General features: G+C 35.9%; 1 protein-coding gene across 1 annotated transcript; it reads left to right on the top strand.

The window, feature by feature from the left end:
• The first annotated feature begins 11,966 nt into the window (after positions 1 to 11,966).
• MYCT1 (MYC target 1) lies at positions 11,967 to 20,043 on the top strand. Its single transcript, XM_003797869.3, is given in 3 exon segments — positions 11,967 to 12,074; positions 12,076 to 12,166; positions 19,500 to 20,043. Coding segments are annotated over 3 exon segments (711 nt in total). The 3' UTR covers positions 20,012 to 20,043.
• The last annotated feature ends 719 nt before the right edge of the window (positions 20,044 to 20,762 follow it).

Below are 20,762 nucleotides of genomic sequence, written 5' to 3'. Positions count from 1 at the left end.
ACATGCACACACACGCACACACACACAATGGAATACTACTCAGCCATTAAAAGAATGCAGCAACTGGAGGTAGAATTGGAGGCCATTATCATAAGTGAAGTAACTCAGGAATGTTCTCACTGATAAGTGGGAGGGAAGCTATGGTCATACAGCATGGAATAACTGTCATTGAAGAATCCAAAGGTGGGAGGGTGAGATGTGATAAGGCATGAACAATTATCTAGGGAGTCCAATGTACACTATTCAGATGACAGACACTCTGAAAGCCGAGACTTCACCATCGTACAAACATCTATGTAATGAAACTGCACTTGGACCTCCTAAATTTATTGAAACTAAAAAACACATACCCAAATGGTAGTCAAGAGATGTTCTAGTTCATAAAACATGAAAAAAATGAAGAATAGAAACAGAAAATTAATAAAAATAATAAGCTACTAAAAACCTTATTAAAGAATGCAAAATTTTTGCTAAAACAAAATGTTATATTTAGAAAGAAATACAAATCAGAAATGACTCAAAAGATAAAAAGGAACTCTCATGCCTTGGGATAGGCAGATGGTATTGTATAGCCCTTATCTTGTACAATAAGCTTTTAAGGAAAACAGAGGTTAGGTGTACTGGCTTTAGGTTAAATTGTGATAGCCCACTTTACAGGTTAGGAAAAAGGCTTGCTGGAGTTCAATGACTTGGTTAAGGTTACAAACAGTGATTCCTTTGGGGCCTGAATGTTGACAAGAAAGTCTAAGCCCATGGCTGGTGTCTTGGAGGAGGAGGTTATGGAAGGGGAAGAGCAAAGAGAATACTTCCCTGTATCCGTCTGTAGAGTGATTTCCAACATTCTCATTATTTGAGAGCATTAAAGAATTCCTGATCCCAACTCTATCAGCTTCCTGTCTCTGCAGACAGGAACAGAAAGAATTCGGGCAGGTGATCTCACTGTGCGTCCATGGAGGACAGTGGCAGCATAAACATGCACCAGGGCAGAAGGGACAGAGCAGAAGTGGCTGCCTGGAGAAGAAAGGGCTATGGGCGATGGTAGCCTCAGCGCATGTCACCCTAATCATCACCTCACTCTGCACCCCATGGTGCTCTTCAGCTCTCCTTTCCATTTGGCTTTATTCTGCTTTGATTTAACATTATTATAATTGTTACATTTTATTAACAAACCTTGCATAGTCTGTTATATGTTGTAAACTTATGCTCACACCCACTCTTTTAATTCTTACCCCCAAAGAGCAAAAATTTAAAATTTTGATGAGTTGGAATTTACAAATTTCCCTCTAATAAATTGTTGCTTTTGGTGTCAAATCTAAGAATTCTTCACTTAGCCTTAAATTCCATATATTCCAGATATTATTAGAATCCCCACCTTACAGAGAAACCCTTTGCCTTATCATAAGTGGATGGGGAAGAGAGCTGTTGCTTTCTGTAGTCTGGTAAGTACTGGGGTTCACAGCTCTATTCTGCAGCATGGACATCCAGACTAGGTGCTCTATTTTTCCCCAGAAATTCCATGGAAAGGAGACCACTTCTTTTTTTTTTTTTTTTTTGCCATGTAATAATAACTTTTTAAAAATTTCTTATAGTATAACTGTGTACATTAATGCAATCATGGGGTACAGTGTGCTGTTTTCATATACATTTTGAGATACTCTCATCAAACTGGTTAACATAACCTTCATGTCATTTTCTTAGTTATTGAGTTAAAACGTTCATACTCTGCTTTTAGAAAGATTCACTTGTACCCTTGTAAAATAAACCATAAAGGTGACCCCACCAATCACCCTCCCTTCCCCCATCCACCGCCTCACCTCCCCCTCCCACCCCCTTCCCATATTCTAAGGCTATAATTAGGTTATGAAATTCCTATAAAAGCTATGAATTACTTTCAAAGTAGGGCTGTGTACATTGGATACTTTGAACTCCGAGGATCTTCTCCTTGAGAGAAGTAGAGGGGGAAAGGGCTGGTGCTGCTCTGTGCTGACTGTGGCAAGGAGTGAGGAGAGGAGAGTTGGCTCAGAGGAAGCCATACAGCACTGGAGACCACTTCTTATGGTAGGATAGGAGAAGGGAAGAAGTGGACAGTGGAGTTAGAGAGGTTCTGGGGAGGTAGGATGGGGAACACCTGCATACCTGGCTGTCAGGTGTTCTTAGGCTGGGGACAGGGACATATGGAAGAAATGGACAGTGATCTGCATAATAAACATAGTTAATCTCTTTATTTACATTTCCACATCTCACTCATACTTTTGCTCAAACCAGGCATTTTTTTTTTTTTTTTTTTTTTGGGTAGAGACAGGGTCTCACTTTATTGCCCCCAGTAGAGTTCCATGGCGTCACACAGCTCACAGCAACCTCCGACTCCTGGGCTTAGGTGATTCTCTTGCCTCAGCCTCCTGAGTAGCTGGGACTATAGGCCCCCCATCACAATGCCCAGGTATTTTGTTGTTGTTGCAGTTTGGCTGGGGCCAGGTTTGAATCCACCACTCTCAGTATATGGGGTCCAACATCCAACCCACTGAGCCACAGGTGCCGGTCAAACCAGGCATTTTAAAGTCACAAGATTCTCTGGTTTTGGCAAGGTGGATGGACTCAATTGCTAGTGACCTTCTCCTATGCCTTCTTCTGTCCTCTCCTCCACTTCATCATTCATTTTTCAGTCCCTCCAGAATGTATTGCAATTCCTTACAAAATCCAGTTGTGAGTCCTCTTTGTCATGAATTTCTGAAGTCCCATTCTTTTTTTAATTAGGCTTCTCATTTTCAGACAATTATAAATTTGCATGCAGTTCTAGAAATTAATAGAGAGGGACTTCTTATACCCTTTACACAGTTTCTCCCAATGGAGACATCTGGAAAAACTACAATTTTGTAAAGTACAATGTTACAGCCAGGATATTAACAATGATGCAATCCATAGGTCTCATATTTCTCACATGTTACACCCATCCGTGTTCACGTGTGTATGCACCCATGTGCTTATTCTGTGCAATTTTATCCCATGGGCAGGTTCACGTATCCACCAATCAAGATACAGAACAGTTAGTTCCATCACCACAAAGATTGTCTCCTGTTACCTTTGTGTAACTCATCTACTGCTATCCCACCCCTAGTGTCCTTCCCTAACCCCTGGTAATCACTAATTAGTCCTCTATCTCTAAAACTTTGGCATTTTAAGAATGTGTTATAGACTCACACATTATGTAACTTTTTTTTTTACATATACATGTGTTTATTAGATTTATACTCTTACATTATGTAACTTTTTAAAAATGGCTTTCTTAACTCAATGTAATTCCTTCAAGATTTGTCCAAGTTGTTGGTGTGTAGCATTCCATTGCATGGACATACCACTGTTCGTTTGCTTACCCAGAGAAGGATGTTTGAATAGTTTCAAGTTGGAGCTATTATGAAAACGGTTGCTTGTATTGGTTTTTGTACTTATGTAAATTTTCATTACTGTGGGCTACCAGCTCCACAAGGATAATTACTGGGTGATATATATGGTAGTTTAGTTTATAAGAAATTGGCAAATTGTCTTCCAGAATGGCTGCACCATCAGAGATCTTTATCAGTACTATACCAGCAGTGCAGTGTTTCCACATCCTTGCCAGCATTTGGTGTTGTCATTATTATAAAGTTTAAAAATTTCAAGCATTCTGGTAGATGTGTAGATGTGTAGCAATATCTTATTGTGAGGCAGCGCCTGTGGCTCAAGGAGTAGGGTGCCGGCCCCATATGCCAGAGGTGGTGGGTTCAAACCCTGGCCAGAAAAAAATCTTATTGTGGTTTTATCTGCATTTCTCTAATGACTAATGTTAATTTTTTTTGACAGAGTCTCATTCTGCTGCTCAAGCTAGAGTGCCATAGCACCAGCCTAGCTCACAGCAACCTCAAACTCCTGCCTCAGTCTCCCAAGTGGCTGAGACTACAGGTCTGCACTATGATGCCTGGCTAAGTTTTCTATTTTTACTACAGATGGAGTCTTGCTCTTGCTCAGTCTGGTTTGGCCTCAAGCAATCCACCTACGCCTGCCACCCAGAATGCTAGGATTATGGGTGTGTAATCCACTGCGCCTGGCCAATGTTAAATATGTTTTCAGGTGCTCCTTGGCATCTATATGTTCTCTTTGTTAAAATGTCTTCTGCCCATTTTCAAAGTAGGATTTTTTAAACTGATTTGTTTTCAGAGATTTTGTATATTTGAGATACTAGCCTTTTGTCAGATATGTGATTTGCAAATGTTTTCACAAGGCCTATAGCTTTACTTTTTCATCCTCTTAGGGTTTGTTTTTTAAACGAGAAAAAATTTAAAATTTTGATGAGGCCTAATTTATAAATTTTTCCTTCTGTGGCTTGTCCTTTTGGTGTCTAATCTAAGAATTCTTCACTTAGCCCTAGATTCCAAATGTTTACTCCTATGTTTAAAAAAATTCATGTTTTTAGTAATATATTTTATATCTTTTATGTTACATTTTTACATTAAATTCTTGCTTTATCTTCAGCTAATTTTTGTGTAAGGTATGAGAGTCAGATTGAAGTTTTTGTTGCTGTTGCAGTTGTGTTTCTGGGTGCCTAATTTCTTCAGCACTATTTGGTAGAAGGTGATTCAGAATTGAATTGATTTTGCACATTCGTTAACAAAATCAGTTGGATGACTTTGTGTGCTTCTCTGTGTCAGTCTCTGTTCGATTCTCTTGACCTTTGTGTCTGCTGCTTGTAAACACCCCCCTGTCTTCATCAACATGACTAAATGGTAAACCTTAATACTGAGGACAGTGCTTCCTCCAACTTCATTCTTGTTTTCAAGAATGTTCTTCTTAGCAAAGTATCACAAGAAAGGAAGAAAAAGTATCCAATGTACACAGCCCTATTATGAAACTAATTTATAGCTTTCATATGAAAGCTATAACATAGCCTAAGAATATGGGGAGGGGGAGGGGAGGATGATTGGAGGGATCACTTCTATGAAACCATCTTACAAGGGTACAAGTGAATCTTTCTAAGAGTAGAATATAATCGTCTTACCACAATAACTAAGAAAATGACGTTAAGGCTATGTTAACCAGTTTGATGAAAATATTTCAAATTGTATATGAAAACACCACACTGTACCCCATGATTGCATTAATGTACACAGCTATCATTTAATAAAAAAAATCTATAATTCAAAAAAAATAATGTTTCAACAGATCTACAGCCTGTGCCTTTCCACATACATTTTAGAGTAAATTTATCTGAGTTTATTAGAAACATTGCTGGGATTTTGATATGAATTTATTAAATCTACAGATCAATTTGGGGAGAATTGATACCCTGACAGTATTGAGTGTCACTGTCTCTTTGGCTTCTGTAACAGGATCTACATTTCTGGGTTTCTCTCTTTTCCTGCTAACTTTATTCCATCTTCCAGCCTCATCTTTCTCTATGTAGATATTAAACACCAAAGACTTTTAAAGTTTAATTCTAGGATTGTTTTTCCCCTGTTGCATGTAAATGAGCATCAAAACAAAACAAACAAAAAACAACCTCACTCAAGTTCATGTCCACAGCTTGATTTTCTTCAGAAATCTAGACATTATATCCAGTTGCCTAACTGAAATCTTTTTTGAAGATCTCAGAGACACTTTAAAGTCATCTTGCCACAAACTAAATCACAGCCCTTCTCTCACTAATCTGCCCTCATCCAGGTTCCCTGATCATCATTCACATTGCTGGCAATTCTGTTCCAGCCACCACACCCAACAACAGTTGTCTGAACAACAGCTGTCCATTTTTATCTTCTAAATATTTCTTGAATATGAGAGATTTCTACAGCTTTATTGCCACCACATTAGAACATGTTACCATAAATTCTTTTCTTGGATTGCTTACTGAAATGGCCCTGAATTAATCTACTCATTTCCCTCACCTATACCACCTTCAATCTATTTTACGTTTTACAGACAAAGAAATCTCTCTGAAATGAAATTATATCGATCTCCCCCCTCAACACACACCTTCTTCATTAGTATATTCCTACAAATCAATGAACATTTCTCTTAAGATAAAAATAAAATCAATACTTTTAGGGCAGTGCCTGTGCCTCAAAGGAGTAGGGCACCAGCCCCATATGCCAGAGGTGGAGGGTTCAAACTCAGCCCCAGCCAAAAACTGAAAAAAAATAATAATAATAAAATAAATACTTTTAAATGAATTTCTGAGCTCTCTGGAAAGGAAAAGACATGTCCAGGATGTCATGGTGGAAGTGGTAAATGTGAAACACTTTTCAGAAAACTGCAATGCCTAAAAAAGTTACACTGCAGTAAAAGGGTTAGTTAAAAATAATCCACCTATAGCAAAGGGAGATAAAGAGATATCTTTATCTCTCCCTGCCATAGTACCAAGTCCTCTAAAGAGATACCTGTTTCCCCTGAGAATGTTTAATCAATAATCTACCCTAATGTATGTATGGGATTAAAATTTACAGTATCTGAGGGAAAACCTTGCACCGTAATAAGAAAAAATGCAAGTCTATTCTAGAAGAAAGCAGCCTCAATCTTGCCTCTTATGATTTTTTTTTAGTCAAATATAAAATAACAATAAAAATGTCATCAAATACAAGGAAATAATTATAGGTGAAAGCCATCTAAGGACACTGCCAGTGTCCTCAGTTGAAAAGACAAGGAAAACACCTCAAAACACATTTAGAATCTAAGAACTTGCAGTTGATCACAATCAAAATATTAAGTAATTATGCATAAAATGTATGAAGAAACAAGACACTATAAAAATTTGAACAGAGAACAAATGACTATAAACAGGATCCCGTGTGTGTCTATGAAAGAGACCTTTAAATGTGTACCTTATTAATAAGTAAGAGCAGGGCTGCTCCCGGCAGGGTGCTGCAATACCTGAAGTGCTGCACAACAGACCAGATGTTCACAAAGCAAAATGGATGGATCTGGAAAGCATAGTGCTGTGAGGAAAAAGGGAAGGACAGAATGAGCTTAGAGCACCACGCCACTTACTAAAAATGTATGCACTCACTTGCTGTGTGTTACACAGGGATCTATCAAGTAATAGGTAGAGTGATAACACGTTAGAATGGTGGTTGTTGGAGGGAGGGACATAGAAATGGTGAATGGGGATGAAAAGGAATAAATAAATAAAGTAAGATAAATAATAAATGATGTGGCGAAAATAAACACACGAAGATGTTAGAAAGCATGGGCCACTAGTGAAGCCTATCAGGAAAGGATGAATACAGCCAACTCAGTCCTCTGCACCTAAGGACCTCCCCACAGAAAAAAATAAAATAAAAAGCCATCCCCAGGATGAGCAGCACAGCCCACTGCTCACTGGCTGTCACTTGGTGGAAAGTGCAATTAGAGAAACAGGTCGGATAAATATTCCTAAGTTGACAGATTCCATTCAGGGAAGTATGGACAGTATGTAACAAATTATGAAATCAAATGGTTTTTGATAAATTTTATATTTCTAAGATCAAGACACTTTGCAATTTTGCTCTAATATTTTACTCATAAGCCTTCAAATAGTTATAACAATATACTAAATACTCCTAAGAATCATCAACAAACATTATCATGCATTATCAAATATGCATGACATATTTTGTTATATTTATAATAAAGTATAATAGAGAATCATTAATAATAGTACTATTTTATTAGGTTAACTAACATCTAATAATTAAAATAGTGAAGAAGACATACATAATATTAATTATCTAGTAATCAAGATAAATGATAGCAATTAAGTAACTACTTTATGTCCAGAGAGATGGTATAAGATTTTTAAAATATGAGCGAGACACACCATGTGTCATAATCCATGAGAAAAATTCAATATATGGGTCACATTCAGAAAATAATCAGTTAAAGAATTTTATAATTAAAATTTGAATAGAAATTCAGAAAAGGATGAGAAAGTGGTTTATGAAAACTTGACCTGAAGCTAAGTTAAGAAAAAAGTGATATAAAAAAATATGGTATGGAAAAAATTTGCATTGCAGATGGAAGTAAAAATATATATATATATATTACATATAGATATTTAAGAGAAATGCACAAAACAGGAAAAACATGTGCGGGAATATGCTATGCATATGTACGAATATAAAAAACAGAAAATGAGGCTTGTAAATCTATTATCATCAACAACGTAAGTGGCTTTCAAAATTATGATCAGAGCTAAAAGGTCAAAATAAAATAAAGGCTAATGTTGTAGTGAAAAATCTCTTCAGCTTTTCTTTTCCTTCTCTTAGTTAAGGATAAATATCTATAGACTGAAAAGAAGATTTAAAGGTAAAAAGAAAGAATTGACAACCGTGGTGACTGAAGAGGCTACAAATTGACATTTGGCTTCTTTGAAATGAGTAGTATCTTCTAGGTCTGGGCAATTTGGATTCCAGTATAATGAGAATTTGAATATCAATATATCAAATGTATGTTTAGAGAATCAGAAAAAATAGTAAAGACTTAATTTTTTTTAAAAAAAGAATGAAATTGATTTCTAAAATTTAAGACAAATATTGGCCCTTGATACTAGTAGGTTTTAGAATGAGACTTTTTTAGATAAATGACTTGGTAATACTTAAGAATGAACATTATTTTATTTACTTAGTAGCTTACATTATTGCAATCATAGCAAATTATACCATGCTAAATAGTTTTTTTATTAAAATATACATAGGCTGTAGGATCCTTACTATAAATTATCAAAATATGAATCAAAGTAAAATATTCTTAGGGGTAAGATAAAGTCAGTGAAGCATCATGGTTTTTTGGCAGTACTGAATTCTTCAGGCCTTACCAGGTTGGTTCTTTCCATGACTTGAATGTTTGTCCCTTCCAAAACTCATGTTAAAATTTAATTGCTATTGTAACAGTATTAAGAAATGGGACTTTTAAGAAATGATTAGGCCTTAAGAGCCCTGCCCTCATCAGTGGGATTAATGCTGTTGCAATAGGGTGAGTTCATCCCCATCTTGCATTCCTGACCTTCTTTCTTCTGCTGTGTGATGATGCAGCAAGAAGGCATTTGCCATGTACACATGCCTTGCACTTGGAATTCACAGCCTTGAGAACCATGAGCCTGTTCGTTATAGATTACTCAGGCTTGGTAATTCTGTTATATTATAGCAGCACAAAACATACTGAAACAATTCTCAATGCCTGTCTCATTACCATCAGTGCCAGATCAACTCTTCTCCCCCCACATGATTATACTTAAAGGACAAACAGAGGAAACATTCAAATTATTTCATTGCCTCATTTAATAAATATGAATTAAGAGCCCATTATGCTCTAGGTACTATTTTGGCTACTGGAGATATAGTTTCTGAGCAAGAGTAATAAGTTCCTATCCCCATGAAACTTGTTTCTGGTGAAAGAGACAAAACACAACCAAAAAAGCAAAGGATTTTGATACCATCTAAATGTTTACATTCCCTCAAAATTCATATGTTGAAATCCTCACCCACCAAGGTGATGATATTAGGAGGTAGGGAACTTAGGAGATTATGGGATGATGGAGTGAAGCCTTCTTGAATGGAATTACTATTCTTATAAAAGAGGCTGAGAGTGATTCTTCACCCCTTCCATGATGTGAGTTGAGAGTGAAAAGATGGCTATCTTTGAGGAAATGACCCCTAAATGGACTCTAGTTTGCTGAGATTTTGATCTTGGACTTCCCAGCCTCCAGAACCGTGAGAAATCATTTTCTGCTTTTATAAAGCCATTTGGTTTAGGCCATTTTCTTATAGCAACTAGTAAGACTAACATATACATATCATGTAATGGCAGGAAGTGACAATATCTCTGAAGAAGATAATAATGTTAGATCAGGGGAGAGAGAGCAGTTTAAGTGGTAAACTCACTTGAGACACGGTGGTTAGTGAATACCGTCTGAAGAGGTAACTTCTGGGCAGAGACCTGAGTGAAGAGAATGAGGGAGTTCTTTCAATGTCTGAGGGAAGCATAAACTCCAAATGTATTTTATGATTTCTGAAAAACTTAGATCTGAAGACCCAACTTGTGAAATAACGAACGGTAGAAAAGCAGAGGTTAACATTTTTTTAAAGATAAAAATCAACTTCCTGTTATGGCATGACAAGTCATGGGACTTGAAAATCACATAGACATAAACACTCACTTGTATGGATCTCTGCCAGGAAACGTATGAATCCTCTCCAAGCAAATTATTTATGCCAGTTAGAGTTAAACTATCAACAAGCTATTACCAAAAGAGAAAAATATTCCTAGGTCATAAATTGATACAAAAAAAAATTTCCTCAGGGTTTGAACTGGAATCTGACCATCTGCAAAACTGAAAACTTACTAGGAAAAAATTTAGATAGTTAAACATAAAACAATAAAAGGAAGTCTCAGCCTGCATCCCAGCCCTGAAATGGAATGAGCTGTTTCTGCACAGAAGGTAATTAAAGCAAAGACAGTGATCCATTCCACTCATTTGGATTTGCTGTTTGAGGGAAAATGGTGTCTATGTGTCTCTTTCTGAAATTATACACATCTTTGAAATTAGAATTTAATGAAATAAGGTAGATTTTAATAGAGCAAAATGAATATTTAAAAATCATATAGTAATTGAAGAATCTCTCTCAATGTTTTTAGAAAAGTGTTTAGTGTTTCACTTTCATCTAGATTATATTTTTTTCAGAAATGACATCTTTTAATTTTCTATTACAAACCTTGTTAACTATATTTAAAAGTAAAGGTAACTGTTGAAATGTGAACTGTTTTTGTCTTTTTTAAAGAATAATGAGTATTTATTAGGAAGTAAACTCTGGCAAGAATATTAAGAAGTGAGTCTTCGTATTTGCTTAGTGAATTCTATAAATTTTCTATGATGTTCTATATTTCTCTTTTAGATCATCTACATTTTAATTTCCAATGAATTTAAACTTAACTTATATCTATTATCTTTTTTAGATTGGTAAGTATTTTAGTTTCCAATAAATTTAATGGTAACTTATGTTCATAAACGTTGAGAAGATAAGCAGGAACTATTAGGGTTAATGCAAAAGTTCATGCTAGAGTCACTCAAAGATTGAAGAAGCCAGATGGTGGTTAAGTAATTCAGCATAGTTATTAAGTGCAGTTGGGCACTGTTATTCACACTGCCAATGGCTGCCAATGCTTGGAGAATCCAGGCTAAACCAGCAAAGCTCATAGACAGACTCTGGAAATTTTAACTAACCTGTATCTCCCAAAAAGTTTCATGCAACCCTTTCCTATATTATTTCAGATAAGTACTTTGCCATGAAAAACAAATTTCTATAATCTTTGCAACTTATTATGGTCCTTAACATTCTTTTGTAAAGGAAGGCTTTGCGTTATGTGTCCTCTACTTGATTTTAAATAGATTCCATCAGTGTAGAAACTGTTCCTTTCATATTTAAATACTAATTTAAGAGTCACCAAAAATTACTTATAAATTATAATTACATATTTATGAAATGAATTAAGAAATAACTTGAAAAAATTAATATACCAACTAGGGAAAGAAACATTAAGAATTTTAAATAAGTATCTGAAATGTATAAACAATGGATTGTTAGGTAAAATTAATTGCACTTGAGTAGAACTTGGAATTCTGAATAGACCACTTCCTTCCCCCTCACCATCAATTTACTATATAATTTATAAGAATTGGGAAGCATTTATTTCTAAGTTCCATGTAAATGTAACTCAGAGTACTGTGGCTGAGCGTTTGGAGTGTGCCTATGTCTGTCAGTAGGTGATGAAGAAACACCAAGAAAAAGCCTATTATCCTGAAAACAGCTTTGGAGAGGGCTGGAAGGAGAGTACTTAGGAATTTAGCTGAGGAAATGAGGAGAAGGACATTGTTTTGTATCTCAGGAACCATGTGGAATTCCAAGATAAGAAAACCAGTTGCTAATTTGAGTATAAAAGCAGGAAACATGATACACTTATTTCCTTTCATGCAAACAGAAGTACATGAGGGGTTGTGTGAAAACTATTTTTCTCTTGCTGAACTACAAAGACATAGAATCAAGCTGCTTCTTCTGGACATACTGGTTTTTCTTCTTTCTTTCTTTTCTTCTCTTTTTCCTATATCTTGTGGATATTATGGCTAATAACACAACAAGTTTAGGAAGTCCATGGCCAGAAAACTTTTGGGGTAAGGTATTTTCTTTTACTGTTTTGAATTTAAAATTTAGGATGCAGAGAAATTGCTGAATAATTTATTAACACATTAGAAAACTCTGAGACATTTTGTTTGCTATAGAGTTTTCAGAGGTTTATTACAAGAAATATATAGTACATAAAATGTCTTTAAAGTGGGTATGAAAACATTTAAGAAGAATCAGGACAACAAGTAGAGATTTTGGCTGGTGTTACAAAATATAATTAGAAAATAATGAGAATAAAAAGTCAGAAAAGGAAAAAAGGTGAAAGTGATTTCTGTTTAGAATATGGAATATGAATTTGGTTGGAAGAATTGAGTTTTATTTGTATCTTATTTTATGAAACTAAGATTTTCTATAGGGGCAACTTTGATTTATATTGTCAGTGTTACAGTCTTTAATTCCAAAGAGAATTTAAATAAATCTATACTTAGATGAACTAATTTAGAGTGTGATAACAAAGATGAAATGTGGAATAATATGAAATTTGAGAAAAGTATAGTAGAAAAGAGTAAGTGGAAATAAATTAATGGACGTCTGTGGTGGGAAAAAGGAACAATACAAAAGGATTTTTTTGAGTGAATCCAGCCACAGTGAATTACAGTGTCCCCTGATGCTGACTAAGGGCACAGGAGGTCAAAACTACCAGTCTCTGCAGACTAGAGGTCCAAGGAAGGGCAAAGGCTGGAGGTTGACAAGTACACTTGTGTTCAGAGAAATTTTAAAAGCAAAGGGAGCAATCTGAGTTAAATTCTGAAAAAAAAAAATTAAAACAAAAATGGCAGTTTTAAAGCGTTCTATAGCTCTATTTATGTCCAAAACAAGCTTTTTTTTATCTTCTCAGAAAACTATTTCAGACTAACTGCTGTGATTCAAGGCAGGATTTGGGGAACTTTCTAGTGAACAGTGAACAACAGTGACTGTTTCCAGGAATTTCTCCTGATTGTCAACCATCACAGAAATTTGTACAAAGGGAACTAATTCATTCTTTTTGTTTTTCACCAGACATTTATGTTTGTTTCATGCCTGAAAGGATGGCTGTTGGTGAACATCCTAATAGAAGTATATAACAAAATTAAGAAAAATAGACATTATGCTTCCATAGTGTAAAGAGTGATTTTGGTAACAGGTTATTCTAGGTAGTAGCATTAATGATAAGACCTTGAATTGTGGGGGGGGGGTCTAAATTATATGCTTGTTAAAATATCCTTTGCTGTCTTCAAAAGTAAATGTACTAAACACACACGATAATTGGCTTGTTTATCTAAATTAAATTCATCACTACAAAAATAAGTAATTATACAAACTATTCAAAAGTAAAGTAACTCTTATTACAGAAATTAATTTGTGGAAGCCAGATCTATTATTTCCAATTATCCAAAATTAAAATTCCAGTCTACTTAAGAAAAATAATATCTACTGACAAAAACATTGATAATAATCATTAAAATAAACCTGAATTTAGTAAGAGAATATTTATTTGTGGCCTAAAAATGTAGAGGTTTTTAATATGGAAATCTGTGTTTAAAAGGGAATTCAAACTTACTGTTATTCCAAAGACAGGTCCTAGTGTTCCTTTCTCTTAGTATGTGAAGATAATGGAAAACAGGTGGGAACAATAAAAACCAGGCAGAGTGCTGCGCTGACAAGCATTAGCAAAACCTAACAAGGTTATGGTGAGCAGATACCATGTTTGATGATTTGGAAAAAATAAATGAAAGATTTCATTATTGCTAATAGGCTAGAAGTAGTAAGTATAAAATGTCACGATAGATGTAAATACATAAAAATGCAAAGGCTTCTTGAAATACCAAGGTCAATTTTTAAATTTCCACATTTCTATATCTAAGATGCTATCTCCTTTGACCACTGACTTCCCAAAAATGTTATTTTGAGACTCTTGTACAGTGCATTGTGTTATTTATTGCTTCCTAAATCAGTTTTCTTCTTGGTACTTTGAATTCGGAAAATAAAGAAAGAATAGTGTAGAAAAGCAAAAACTTTTATGTTGGACCATATACATTTCCCAGACTTATACTTAAGGTACATAAAAAGTTGCTTTACAAATATAACATTCTTGGTTTACTTTACTGAATGCTGAGATAACAGTATTAGGTTATTACCAATAATGATAGCTTACATTTTTACAGTTATCACTCACTAAAAGGTACTGGATATGTGCAATTATTAAGGTAATTAGTGCAGGGTTGGCAACAAAGTTCACTGAGAGCGACAACACACATAGCCACCACCTCATACTACCTACCTACGCTTTCTTTAATGGGCTTCCCTCCTCTATAAACGTTCCCCACAAAAGCAGCAAGAAAGACGGCCTGTGAAAATTCGCTGTGCCTTGCCCTAAGGAAATAGAAGAAAATATCATTGAAGTCAGTTACTCTCTTAGTACTTGGAAACCTCCAGGAGATAACAGTTTCTGTTGTTCTGCTGTCTTGCTTTGTCCTTTTTGTTATTGGTCTGCCTTTGTGGAAACTGGGGGACACTATTGGTACAAGAGCTTGCATTAATTCACCTAATTTAATCCTCATCTAAAGTACAGTGTCTGACTCAAGAGGAGTACTCTCTTGAAGGTGACTACTTGTCCATACGTATGAAAATACAAACCTGCGTAGTTATAGAATAAATAATGACAACATATGATAGAATAGCAATGATTGACAGCATTTTACAGGAGTTAAAAACCATATGGCTGAGATGATTCTTAAATCCTTTTCAGAAACACTAGACAGTGAGATAAATTTCACCGAGGGAGACAATTCTAAGAAGGACTTTCTAGTCATTCATTTTTTTCACTGGTCAACTCTTTCTCACTCCGTTCATCCGCTCTCTTAGAAGCACTGGCTGACCACATTAAATGTATTAGGAGCTAGTGACATAAAAAAGGTACGGCTTGAAATGAATTTCAAGGAGCTCAGGAGAAATGTTACCAGCAAGTTATACAGAAGTAAAAACACCCAGGCACATTTATGGTGACGGTGACGTGAATAGATTCACCAGAAAGCTGTGTATGGAAGTTACAGGGACTGGTTGGAAAGGCAGGTCGGCAACACTTCTCTAAGATTTTCCATGTCAGTGTGAAAGTTTGAGCTCCTTTATCCTAATCACTAGCGACGCAGTGACTTTAAGTCTTTCCCTGTTATACCTCCTTAGTAATTCGTTAAGGTAGGGAAAGGTGTTTGGGGGTCCCGGGGAATCCTAGTCTATCACGGTAGGGGAGCGCGGGGATCCTCAACGCTTGGTCAAGTTGTGGCCTCTGCTGACATCTAGCGACACGTACTTCTTGTCGGCTTGGGGGCATGGACTTTCTCCTCCTGCCTCCATGGCTGAAATCCCTTGCTATAAAATCTGGCTCATAAGATGTGTGTAATAGTAGCTAACGGTATGGATTTTCCTGTCTGTAGCTCCCTCTCATCTACTGAACCTTATTTAGATACTTTTCCATCTGAATCGGTGGCACAGAACAATCTCGAGTATGGTCTCATAACCTGAGAGCGGCAGGAGGCTGAGGCTGTAACAGGTGCCCTCAACCTGGATGGACAAACTCCCCACTGCCCTCCCACCCCACTTCACCTCCTGCTCTGCCTCTCAGACCCCAGGGCTTCTCTCAGGGGCTTGTCATCTTCCCTGGAAGCTGGGAATGGGTGCCGGTTTCTCCAGGATCGCCTAAGTCAATCTGTAACTCATCGTAGGGAGGGACTGGGTGATGCATCCCTCCTCCAAAACCCTTACTGGTCATGCACTATGAGTGCTTCTCTTTGTTTTTACAAAACTTCTCTTTATAATGCTCATGGAAATCACCATGGTTTATTCTTCCCAATGCTGTTTATGATGAAAAATTATGTTCCTGAGTCCTTCAGGCTCTTAGCATTTTCAAATGAAACAAAAAAGAAAATGAAAAAATCTATTTCACATATTGGAATGATTCAACTCAAGGTCACTAGATGGTGACCTCTACTTAATTTTAATACCAATGGCTAGAATTTGAGGTATTGATTACATTTTTGTAAACCATATTGAATATTTGAATCTTAGAATTGGATGGCTCTATTGTAGCTGTAGTTACCAGGCCAAGAAGGGTAAAATGATTTGATTAAATGGCTCAACTATTAGCAGTCAGAACTAGCATTCATGGAGGGCTTTTCATGTACCATGAACTTGCCATTGTGTAGATACAGGTTACAAATTATGATAACAGTATTTAATTTACTAAAATGCCTTACCAGTGTTCGAGTTTGTTCCTTCTGCTGTCCAAGGGAGATCGACATTTCTAAAAGTTATCATTTGGTCTCACTATTGACATTATATTTTAATTGTAAAATGTAATATTAAGCTTTATTTTTCTTTTCTTAAGATTTTTGGAAAGTAAGAAGGCATCCAGTTTTCAAAGAAGCAATATCTCTGCCAATGTCTTTGTTATTTTGAGTTACATTTTCCTCCAACTAAGGCAAAAAAAAAAAAAAAAAGCTGCCAAAATTTATTGCCAAAAGTCTGCCAGAATGGAATTATATATATGAAAATTTAAAGCTGTTCGACCAATAGGTGGTGCTTTTGTTATATAGTTCCTGAATTCTACAGTGTAGGCAGATCAGAAAATTATAACTTAGAGTTAAATAAAAGGAATCATTCTGGAGGACTAGGCTGCACTTCAGTTATGACAGCAGACATTTCTTGCTCATTGCTTTTCTGCATTTCTACATTTATTTTTGCAGTTTGGACTTAAGAGAACTTAACAAGATAGATAAATATTTTACCATATATCATAGGAGGTCTTTGAAAGTCTTATGTTGGCTCTAATCACTCATAACTATTTTAAAGATTTTGTATGTATAGTAGGGTTATAAGATTTAGTGCAATGATTTCTATATATGTATTTTACTGACTTTAAGGGTTAGGAAGTGATTTTCCTGGTATGTATCCAACTGAGCAAAATTAAGCAAATTCCTATGTAATGCATTATCTTTTCCTATATCATTTTTATAAATAACTTCTGTACCTCCTTCTAATCCTACTTTATATTTAAAATTTAAATTACATGTTATTGAGATGTGTAGACTATTCTTATGAATCTCGTGTATATTTTAAATTCACAATTTAATCCTTTTCAGCTATGTATATAACCCTATAATTGATGACATTTTGAGTCATTTCTCCAAATTTGAAGTTCAGATTATAGGTCTACAATGTTGAATCAAATTATTATAAGGCCATAGACGATGATTATTTTAAATAGGTAAATTGTCAAATTGCTCTCCTAGAAATACTATTCTAGTGTCTTAAAAAATAATCTTTTTACTTACAAAATCATAATTTGTCTTTTAAGATCATGGTAGTCCAAGATACTCTTTAATAATTTATCTCCTGGAGTTGGGATATTATCTGAATTTTTTGATATCAGAACAATAATATATTTTAGAAATAAAACAATTGTCTGACTTATCAGTGTTTCTCACACCATGTATTTTTGTTTTGTTGTCTTTACTAGTTTTCTCAATCATTTTAATAGGAGAGAAATTATCTTCCCTTGGTTGTATATTTTTAAAGTTTCAATTTTTTTCTCAAATATGAAATGTGTTTTTATTCCAGTAGAAATAACATGCATATTTCATCTGTCAGAACATGTAATAAAACATAACACTTTTTTAATCAGAAGAGACTCTGTTCCAGAGGGTCTAAGGTATACATTAAGACCATGTATAGAAACTTCCATAACCTTTAAATTCTTTATTGGGTTATTGAATCTATTTTCTCCGGGATTCTGTTTTTCTGAAATAAAGGAAATATGTCTTTTTTATTTCACCCATTACACCTGTTTGTATCCTGAGATTTTAGAGCCTTCAGGAAGACCCTAGTAGTAGTTAAATAGGTTTATACACAAAACAAAGACATCAATTCTGTCAATATGAGTATTTGTTTTCTTTATATCATACATGAGTGGAAATAATTGTCCCTTGATCAGTGATAGTTGTCAATCAATTATTAAGATAAATCAAGTGTTAGTTCTACCACAGAAACATATTAAAGGGGTGGAAAAGTAGACTCTTCCTCTTTGTGGGAGAAGTACCAAGCATTTGTGGCCACTCCTCCCTGCAATCTTACAATCCCAGTCAGCTTATTTCCAACCTATATTTGTCTCAGTACTGAACCCCTAGATGAGAAATTTGGTAAGGTGGCATGCCTTACTACTTAATGGTCACTCATTTTAGTCTAGAAAGTGTCAGAGAGTTTTTTTTTATCAAAGATTAGATACTTGAAATAGATCTTAAAGAATGAGTTTTCCAGACAGAAGATGATTAAGCATTGAATCCAGATACAAGGAAAAATATGCAGAAAGGCACAGAGTTTTAGAGAGAATGGCGTGCTTTGAGGCAGTGAGGAAACAACCATGGCTCCACGGTTAGATCAGGGGGTGGTGAATGGCAAAATGTTGGGGACAGTGAGGCTGGAGAAATCTTCTAATATCCAGGTTTATCCATGCAAAGCAGAGCCTCAGATATCTGCTGAAGAACATGTTTTTAGTTCACAACAGGCCATTTGGGGAAGGTATTCCCTCCCTGTCCCACCTCCCAAGTAGGAAATCTGAACAAATGCAGTCCTCTGAAAGAGAGGATACAAGTGTGTAACAGAGACTCTGTGCAGGTATGGGGGACAGGAATTTCATTATCACAACAAGGGCAGGCTACTGGCATGAGCTGGATCTCAGCAACACGAATGAACCCAGTAGTCAGCACAGGTCAAGTCATCAAGGACTCAGAGATACAGTGCCTGTCTGGGAGTTCAGGAAATATGACACAAATCAGTCAGCTCACCAGATGCCTCTATCTCAGCACTTCCTCTCCCAAAATGAGCACAGGAAGTGAGGCATCATGAAAGCTGCAGGTGGGAGAAATCCGAGTGACTGATGGAAGCATGCAGAGGAAAAGGCAAAGTCAGAGTGATGAAGGAATTCTTTATCAACGTGGCTCATTCATTGCTAATGTCACTCAAAAGGAAATGATCTTTGCACTTCAATTGTAACTCTATAAACAATTACCTAACATATGGCCTTAGTGAGACTGCTTTTATTTCTTATTTCCTAAAGATGATAAATTATCACAAGCAACCTGAAACTGTTATTTTCTATCTTTCAGCTTGAATAAACAGAAATATTAGTAGATTCCATTTGTTCATAGCTACTTGGCACCATCTTGTATTTCTCTAATTCAAAGTATGTTTAAATGAATGATGCATTCTCTGAATTACAGTTTAAACTCTACTTGATTTGAATATCTATTTCAAAATCAATTTAGTTATTTGTTTTCCTTGTTTCAGAGGACCTTATAATGTCCTTCACAGTATCCATGGCAATTGGGCTCGTAATTGGAGGATTTATTTGGGCTCTGTTTGTGTGTCTGTCTAGAAGAAGAGCCAGTGCGCCCATCTCACAGTGGAGTTCCAGCAGGAGATCTAGGTCATCTTACACCCATGGCCTCAACAGAACTGGATTTTACCGCCACAGTGGCTGTGAACGTCGAAGCAACCTCAGCCTGGCCAGTCTCACTTTCCAGAGACAGGCTTCCCTGGAGCAAGGAAATTCCTTCCCAAGAAAATTAAGCTTCAGGGCTTCTACTTTTCATCCCTTTCTGCAAAGTCCACCACTTCCTGTGGAAACAGAAAGTCAGCTGGTGACTCTCCCCTCTTCCAATACGTCTCCTGGCATCAGCACTTGCCACAGTCTGAGCCGCCCTGACCTCCACTGGTCCACTAACAGTCTTCGAGTTGGGCTGTCAGCACCGCCCCCACCTGCTTATGACTCCATCATAAAGGCATTCCCGGATTCTTGAGGAGGGTACCTAGGGTTCTTCTTTCTTTCTTGTCTTGTCTTTTATGGAATGGACAATATTAATAAGCTAAACAGAATTTCCAGGGCATGACTCAAACAACTAATGAATTTCCAAGTTGAAATACATTTGTGAATGTTGGACATTACAATGTAAAGCAAATTGTCTTTGAATACGATTTTTTCCTTATGTCTCAAAATGTATGATTTTCCCAAATAGTTATATATTTATGTATTTGTATTCAATGGGATGCTTATCAGAGATAATCACTCTAACCTGAGAATTAGCTATAGGCAGTATGTATACTTTTGATTGAAATAGATATTTATGGTTTACAATCCTCATTCACTTTCCAACATGATTATAAAGAGAAAAAATATCACTTTGTCACTTAAAAAAAATTTTGATCTTAAGCAATTTTAATTTCACTTTCTATAGCATGACAAGTGAAGCGTACAGAGATGTCACAATCTTGGGTTTGTAATGGATTATATGACCACAAAATGACAGAACAGTGGAGATTGTAAAGCTCCTGATTCCACTGTGAGAAGTGTGGAAATTAATCACAGGAAGCTGAACTCTGTTGGTGTCATAGGATGCTTTATTTTTGGCACTTACATTTTTTTTCCCAGAGAGATTCCTTTTATGCTCCCCAAGAATAGTTATTCACATTACTGGGGCAGAGTTCTTGGATTTATTAACATAATGATATGACTTTTGTCCATCATTATAGAATGGTTGTTAGAAAAGCATC

This window comes from Otolemur garnettii, unplaced genomic scaffold (assembly GCF_000181295.1).
Source record: "Otolemur garnettii isolate 467f Iridium unplaced genomic scaffold, OtoGar3 scaffold00126, whole genome shotgun sequence".
Lineage (NCBI taxonomy): Eukaryota > Metazoa > Chordata > Mammalia > Primates > Galagidae > Otolemur > Otolemur garnettii.
The sequence above is the reverse complement of the archived record's forward strand: the minus strand, read 5'-3'. Positions and strand labels throughout refer to the sequence as shown.